General features: G+C 45.2%; 1 protein-coding gene across 1 annotated transcript in view; it reads right to left on the bottom strand.

Moving 5' to 3' along the window:
- Positions 1–274: 274 nt before the first annotated feature.
- PANX1 (pannexin 1) overlaps positions 275–8,756 on the bottom strand; it is a 43,347-nt gene continuing 34,865 nt past the window's right edge. The window contains exons 3-5 of the mRNA XM_010973353.3: positions 7,161–7,381; positions 5,417–6,075; positions 275–4,869 (exon numbers count right to left, since the gene is read on the bottom strand). Coding sequence (XP_010971655.2) covers positions 4,790–4,869; positions 5,417–6,075; positions 7,161–7,381 — 960 coding nt within the window. The 3' untranslated portion in view covers positions 275–4,789. The remainder of the gene's footprint in view (positions 4,870–5,416; positions 6,076–7,160; positions 7,382–8,756) is intronic.

The following is an 8,756-nucleotide window of genomic DNA, read 5'->3' as shown; positions in this document are numbered from 1 at the left end:
GCAGCAGACAGCCTCCATTTCTTCCTCTTTCTCTCCGCCCAGGCAAACAATCCCCAATCAGAAAGCGTGTGACTTCTGCTTCAGAAATTCCAGAATCCGTGGGCCCTTAATCAAGGACTTTTTTCCTTTAGTTACTGCCAGCTGGATTTTAGTAGATGCCAGGGAGCCTACTAAATTTTCTGTATCCAGCAGAGAGGAATGAGTCTCAAGACATTTTAGGACTCATCTTCTGTTACATCCTCCCCGAAGAGAAGGTGAGAAATATTAAGACACATTTTGCATTATTCAGAGAAGTTTTATTTCGGTGGACAAAACAGTGCAGCCCAAAAACACTGATTCATCTTTATCTCTAGACACAGCAGCCTTGATAGTCAGCTTTTCAACTGTCCTTAAACAGAAGTCAGCAGGGTCAGAATGCAGAACCCACATGGACAGAGGACTTAAGTGGAAATATGAACTATAACAGTGATCATCACCCAAACGCAGTGCTTTCAAGGTTCTTGTGTTTTTTTTTAAAGGTCATTTTCTGAGACTAATTTGTTCTCATCCTTCAGTCTCTGCGAAATAGAAACCAATCATTCTTACCAAAGGACACAGCATCTTTTAGAACATTCATTTTTTTCTCTAAATGTTTTGAAGCAACTTAGTCATGAAAAAGAATTTAAATTATGCCTGGAGCACCACTTTAGAGAATACCATAAAATTTTAATCATGATGCTTTAAAAAAAGGCCACTCGTGAAAGAGGAGCTGATGGCTTCAGTTTTTGTGGAAATCAGTTGTGACATTGTGGAATTCTACAAGGACGTGTCTCCTCTTCCCTGGGCACAGGGAAGTACTCAAGGCATGAGAAACTATCATAACACTCAGGAGCTTGAAGAACAATTACTGACCAAACCGCATGCTTTAAGTGACAAGGTATTTCTACAGCTAAAAAGAGAACCCGGAAACACAATACATTTCATCTAAAGCAAGCAGGACAAACCCATCACGGATTAACATCTACTATATTTCACAAATGACACAATATCATCATTACCAACCTTTTTGAAAGGTTTCACTTTACTTGTGAAAAACAGGGCGGGGATGCCAATGACTGCCCTGAAGGAGCCATTTCATCTCAGTGCCCTCAGATGAAAGTTCAGTTACTGGTAATTGTACATTTCAATCAACATCCCTTTTCAAGAGGTTACTCTGGGAAATTAACAAGACCAGGAACTTTATCACTTCAGTTGCCCTAATCATTGGGAGGCAACACTGAACTTGTCTTGAACTTGTAAAGTGACCCCAGCTTACTTCACAATAAAAAGCTACGAACTGTCAGTACATGTGGAAACCTATTCATCTGCAGAAACATTCCTCTCTCCACCAAGAGGCTCAGTGAGCCTCCCCTGCCCTGTCCTGCGGAGAACCATTTGCCTTTTAAAATCAAATCACTGTAGTCAACAAACTAGGATTTATCATAATGGCATTCATTTGTTCAACAGATGTTCACAGAAAGGCTTGTACACACCAGTCATTGTTTTGCAGGAGCCTGCAATGTAGCAGTGGATAAAACTCCTACCCTGATAGATCTCTGATTTATCCTGGACCAATAAGCAAAGGAAACCGAACATGGGTGCGTTTAAAAAGCTGTGAAACAATCCGCCTATAACAACTAAGCAGTTCTTCCAGGGACAAGGCCTGCAGTCCCCTGCCATCCCACCTGAGCCCGTGCTAAGGACGGGAGAGGGGACTCAGAACAGGAATCTTCCACAAATGAAACACCAGCATGCATCAGAGCCCACCACACTGTGGGACGCTTCTGACCTTCTCCCTGGATGACTACATGTAGGACAGACCATCTTACAGGGCAGGTGTGTGCCCGCATTCTAGGGAGGCCGCACCTGGACAGTGGCTTGGGTCTGGAGTAATCATGCCTGGGGGCCAGAGAACAGCAGTCAAAGCCGGCCCCCTGATCACTCCAACTCCAAGCCACTGCCGCCCACTCACTCTCTCGACTTTTTCAGTCTCTCAAAAGTGAAGTCAGTTACTCAAAAGGGACAGTTCGCTCAAAAGCGTGCAAACATGATTTCACTAAGTCAATGTACAGTTGAGACTCACTGTTGCAAGTAGCAGCCTTCCACATGGGCCACGGGAGCCTGGATCCCCCACCGTGCGGCTCGGTCCCCAGCCACAAGAGCACAGCTTCTAAACCTTGGATGCGTGGATCACGAGGACTCCTGAAGGGGTATGTAGTGTTGTGTGTGTATCTGGCGGAGAGGTGCATCTATAGTTTTAAAAAAATGTATTTACAAGGGTGTTTGTAACCCCCAAAAGTTTAAGAGCCTCTGTATAGAGGATCTCTGCCTGTCCTTTGGTAAAATTCCACGCGCAGCCGGACACTGCTGTCAGAAGGATCCCAGCGGCAACGCTGGTGTAACGTACGAGCCTGGCTCAGAGGCCTTGTGGTGGCTTATTAGGAAGACAGGCCAGAACAAAAGTCGGCGACTCCTAGGGTGGGGTGGTTGTTTAGGATCTGTTTGTCCCCTTTTATAAAGCAATGAGCGACTCCTCACCCTCAGAAATCTGCCTCCATGAAAGTAGTGCTCCCTCTGAGCCAGCGACAGGCAGACAGATGAATTCACTTTCCTAAATACGCTTTTTCCCAAGCCAAAGTGTACGAGCAGACATCCACGCCAGCCTCCGGGCGCCATGACTTTGTGGACAGTGCTTGTGGTGCCCGCCCCTGCAAGGTAAGAAACAAAAGGTGGCCGGCACTCTTCCCGTTCAGAATCAGCGTCTGTGTTATTGTTGTGTTCAGGCTTCAGCCTAGGGGGACGTGGCTAAAGAAACGCTAGGAAAAACTAACTAGAATCTCAAACCATCAGCTAGAGATGATGGGAAACAGAACAACAATACGGTTCTCTCCCAAGAGCACAGAGCATTTGCTGGGAGTTTTCTGGAGGGGCCTGTGTTGTGGTCACTCTTCCTCTTGGTACCTATGTTTGGGACCTCACAGATCCTACCGGAGCTCAGAGAGCAGGAACAGGGCAGTGCACAGAGGATAAGGGCTCCAATTATATTAACTCTGATTAAAGAATTACATGTGACAGGCCTTAGAGAGTTCCTGGTCTTCTAAGATAATGTATCTACTTTTACCACTTAAAATACAAATTAGGGGCCGTCCATAGAGAAGCTGAGGTTTAAAAAAAAAAACATAGAAAAATATATTTCAGAAAATTTTCCAATTATAAAAAGAAACCAGTGTAGAGAAGTGTGACGAAACGTCTCAGATAGTGATATAAAAACATAGCAAAATCGATTATTTAAGTTACTGACACTTCTAAGTCACACTATAATTAAACGGTAATAAATATCACACAGTGAGAATAATTTAAAACACTGATTGCATCTTTGATATTTATCATTAGCTTTCCATCTCAGAAACCATCACAGAAGCACAAATGAAATCTGCTTCTGTGAATATTCCAAAAGGCAGAGAGCAGCTTATGTAATTAGATTAGGTGAACAACTGTCCCTAAAAGCTGGCTGTGAACACTGAGGCTCATAAGGGCCACTCACTAGCAATGTATTAACTTTCTAAGAATAGAGACAGGGAGGGCCACAGGTGTCATTTTTCAGAATTTTGTATAAAATGTAAACATAATTAGGCTTTATTTACATGATCAGAAGTGCAAAACTTTTTTTGATACTGAGTCAGCCTTAAATGTTTATGAAATAATGCCTGGGTGTTATAAATACTATATACCCATTTGTGACATTTATTCTAGAATTCCCCGTCAATACTAGAATGTTCTTCCCAAGTGGCCTCAACTCTGACACCGTAGAATTCTAAATTACAATGAATTTTTAGCAGATGTTCTTAAACGTAAATAAAATAAACTGCTAGGTTCTGGCTCCGAGCACATCCGTCTGCCAGATGTCATTTATACCTTCCGATCACAACAGGTAGGATTCAAGCCTTCTGTGTTCTGCTAATTGGTTTAAGTGACACCCTGTTTCGAATGCGTCTGACAACAGGGGAACGCCCTGCAGACGAGTGACTGGATTAATCTGTTTTGCATGTTCAGCTTCGCCCCAGTGGGCTCTTTCAGAAGCACCCTTTCCTGTGTAAACGTCACCAATAAATATCCTTTGAATGCTGTCTTATTGACGAGGTTTCAGTGCTTGGGTCCGCTGCCCTCCGCAGCAGAGTGCATTAAATGGTCGTCAGAGGATTTCAGTTGGTGAAGGCTGACAGGTAGCAGGGTCAAGAGCCTGGTGTATAAGAACCGAGACTCCAGCCGTTCTCCCAACTTAGGACACGGCCAGGAGCCAGTCCACCCTTGGGTCCACAGTCTTTCTTGTCCAGCATTCATCGGGGCACAGAGGAGATTCATATTAAATTGTCCCCTGACACGTTTATTATAATTTTATGAAATAAAACAAAAAAACCTCCTGAACCCCTTCCTTGCCAGTAGCCCTAAGACTCATTCCACCATCTGTACAGAAAGGTGTTTCTCGGAGGCACTGAACGGGCTACTACTCTTACTTCGATGAGTCTCCCCACCTTCCATCGGATGGGACTTCTGCATCTGTGCTCCCTGCGGCTGACTTATCTCCACACTGTCTCACAGGAAGTTCCTGAACTCTTTTCCACTTTTTCATCAGGGACTCAGTGAGACATGCTCAGTATCTCTAGCGAGAACCACTGACTGGAAACCAGCTGGGAACCTGACAAGGTGCTTCAGCCAAAACGAATTCCACGTCCCTGAAGTCCCCGCTCCTTGAAGTTCATGGAAAAACTCCTCACAAAGAAGAATCCAGGAGTCTCTGTCGAGCATTCTTCTCTCCGTTACTTATTTTCGTTTCACCGTGTACATTCAAATCTGTCAACGTAGAAAACAAGTATTTATGACAGAAGTCACACAGTAAGACCCATCGGCACTAACTGACTTCTAGAAATCTACCCCCTATTCTTGGCCTTAGCTGGCTAATCTGAGCCTCGTTTCAAAGCACACTGAAGTTGGGCCAGGGCAACAATTAAATCAACAAACTCTCAGTCCCTTTTGTAAGAGACAGAGAACGACAGTCAAGATGATCAGAGATACGGGAAGAAAAGCCAGTAAAATAAGACAAAAATTAGCAAGGATAACATCACGGAGGAATCCTCGAGTAAGAGATGGAGGATGAAACAGAGAACAAGGAGATGAAAAGAGAGCACAATCTAGAAGAAGGACACTTTCCTTCTCTGCACATTTGCGGCAGCACCAACGCTACCCCTCTTCCCCTAGGGCTGGGGGGTCTCACCTAAGACCACGCCAGGAAAATGGTTTAACAGTGGTGGGCGGGGCGAAGACTGTCAATTACACATAAAAGGCGGCTGCGGGGGTGGCTCTGGGCATCCTTAGCCTTGGGCCTGAAAGCTAAGCCTACCTGTGAGCTCTGTCGTCTGGTCCCCCTGCTCGTCTCCCATTATCTCCACGGGCTTGGGATTTTTGCCATCGACCACGTCCATCTTGATCATACCGAGGTTGGTCAGGAGGAGCATGGGGTCGATGCCCTGACCGCTGCTTTTAATGTTCTCCAGGACCTTGAGACATTTGTAGGACTTGAGTTCACTAATGTTCTCCTCCAAGAACAGAATGTAGAGGCTCAGATCGTTGTACCCTTCTGACTTGAAATGCAGAACATCGAAAGTGGGCAGGATTTCGTACACTTTGAGGACATCCGTCTTCTGCCGGAATGGAACAAACAGCATGTAGACCACCACGGGAGCCAGCAGGACGTACACCACCAGGTTGATGAAACTGAGCAACTGGAAGATGCCGACGGCAATGAGTTTGCACTGGAACTGATCCGGGACGGTGCTGTCGTTTTTCAAGATCCCGGATTTGATGCTGCAGACGAACTCGTCCGAGAGGGAGGAGAGGCTAAAGTAATAGCCCAGGTAGACGCCGGCCAACAGGATAATGCTCAGTGACAGCACCCGGCAGCCGACGTACTTGACAATTAGATTACTGGAGTTTTTCTTTGTCTTTAAGTACTGCTCCACGATAGGATACTTGAAGTGGCTTTCCGATATCTCCCACAAACTAGACAGAAAAAAAGACAAATAGAAATAATTTAAACACTTACCATCAAATAGAAACACACTCAAGAGTATCACACTGAAAAGCTCCAACACCTTTCTTCCCATGCTTCTCTACCTGTAACTTCACTACAGCACCAGGGAATAAAATCAGGTTTGAAAAAAAAAAAAAAAAGCAATAATAAAACACTTTGCCCCTTAATATTTTAAGGAAGACCTAGTCAGTTAAATGTTATGTTTGTAAATTCTCTAGGTGCCAGTGCCTGGCACCTAGAGAATGTTAAATGTTAAATAAATCTGATAGTCCTGCTGCTGTTTTTTTTAAACTATAATTTCCCATTCAAGGGTGCAAATAAGGTGAAGAATCTTCTACCCTAGCTAGAAAATACATGCCTCCTTTTGGTGAGGGGAGGGAGGCAGGCAGCTGGGATGAGGGTGGGCTGAGGCTGGGGGCCAGCAGACCTAGTCCAGGTCCCAGGTCTCCCACTTAACAGCTACAGGGCAGTGTTTTTACCTGGGGGAAAAAAAAGGAAGGGGGATAAATAAATGAAGTTAGGAGTAATGATGTTTTGAGGATTAAATGAGATAATGGACTGAGAAAACTCAGCACAGTGTCTGAGATTAAGTATTAAAGTATTTGATTAAATACTAGATTAAGTATTAGATCAGATTAAGTATTTTAAAAATGAGAGCTATTAGTATTATTACTAGTGTCAATAACAAGAACCAGAGGAAGAATGTGAAAAAAGCGAGGCACTGTCTGCTCCTTCCCCATTTCCCTCACGTCTGTCCTGAGCTCAGTGGCCTCACAGTCCTCTGTGCTTCTCCACGAGGGGTACATAAAAGCAGCTAGAGCTGCATTTTAGAACATGAGACAGCGCTGTTACACTCAACAAGGGAGGGGCCCCGGATGTGAGGACAGGTGCTGGGGCGGACAGGTGGGGGTGACATCTGGCTCCCTGAGTGCCACTGGGTGGAGGGCAGTCCCCCATGTATTGGCTGTGAGAACCCGAAGCCCAGACGGGCAGGAGAAGGGCTGAAAACTCATGCCGCAAAACCGGATGGGCTAGCTGCTGGGGGCTTGGTTACCTTTGCCCCATGTTCTCGTTTTCTGGAGCTGGGCAGGCACCATCTCTCAAGTCAAGGTCACGGACGCTCTTGGCAGCTTTGATTGCACGGTTGTAAACTTTGTCAAGTTCTTCCATGATGAACTTCAAATCTGAGCAGAGATGAGGTGCAGCTGTGAAACGCCAGAACAGGGAGGGCAGGTACAGGAGGATTGCCACCAGCAGCAGGATGTAGGGGAAAAACTGGAAAACAGGAGAGCAACTCATGGGATCAACAGACCCCAACCCCAGCCCCAACAAAGTAACTGCTGCTCACGGCTTTCTTATTCTGAGACAAAAGTGCATGCCCACATCGCTTACGAAAATCAGGCTCCTCCTCCAATAACTACTACTTATGGCTAAATTCACCTGTCCAGCTAGTACTTGATACTGGTAACTACCTTTTCTCCCCACTTCAAGAGACTTTAATTTGAAATAATTGGCAACTACATAGGGACACCTGATGTCTCTTCTCTAATCGCTGATGGAAATGGAAAAATAAAATTATCCCCCTGTCTTTTAGAATAATTCCTCAATGAAATCTTAATCAACAAACAGTAAATGTCACAGTGGCCTCTGGGTTCTTTTTTTTTTTTAATTGCTATGGTTTTAGGAGGTTGCTAAGGCTTTGAGAATTCTGTTTTTTTCCTTTCTGGGATCTGGGAGAATGACACAGAAATGCATAACTTTGCTCAAAACAAATCAGAAAAATGTTGGCTTCAGTGATCCAGTCATCACCCCACGAACCAGCTGAAATGAGCAGTTAAAAGTCACAGAACGCGCCTGCCTGACTTCACTTTGTATGATCATTTCTATGGCCATCCATCTTGCTGCAAGTGGCATTGTTTCCTTCTTTCTTGCACCAGAAACTAACACAACATTGTAAATCAACTATACGTCAGTTGAAAAAAAAAATCACAGAATTCAGAGCAGAGCTCCCATGGTGGGACAGACTGTGAGGATTGCCCAAGCTCTCACTTAACAGCCAGAATAATCTCAAGTCCAGAGAAGCCCACCCCCGTGGGCAACAGTCATAAGTGGAGCATCCCGAGCTGGATGGATATGCAAAACAAGTAAGTGGGGACTCAGAAGTCAGAGAGAGCACAGAGCATCCGGTAACCAGGTCCTCCAGGGCAGTGGGGAAACACAGAGCCTCAAGAGAAGACATTAAGGGGACCATGAGTTGCAGTCAGCATAGACCTGGAGGTCAGGTCAGCTTAGTGGCCTTGGCAGCAAGGTTGCTGAGCCTCTCACCTCAGTTTTCCTATCTATGAAATGGTCACATCGTACAGGGGGCATGACGATTAAACTAGATACTTTATGAAAAATGCTTAGCATGGTGCCTGGCAATGAAAAGGCACCAAAACACAGCAGCTAAAACCAACTGAACAGCAACCGAAGGGACACGTTATCTTCACTTGGAGCAACACTGGTGAGGCTGTTACTGATGGCTTCATTTTGCAAAGGGGAAGAGGGAGCCCAGAGCCATTTCTGGCCACAGAGCAGAAAGCTAGTGACAGCAAGAGAATATGAAGCTTCATCTCTGACCCCAGAACCACGCCTCTTCCACCATGAGACA

This window comes from Camelus bactrianus, chromosome 10 (assembly GCF_048773025.1).
Source record: "Camelus bactrianus isolate YW-2024 breed Bactrian camel chromosome 10, ASM4877302v1, whole genome shotgun sequence".
NCBI lineage: Eukaryota > Metazoa > Chordata > Mammalia > Artiodactyla > Camelidae > Camelus > Camelus bactrianus.
The sequence above is the reverse complement of the archived record's forward strand: the minus strand, read 5'-3'. Positions and strand labels throughout refer to the sequence as shown.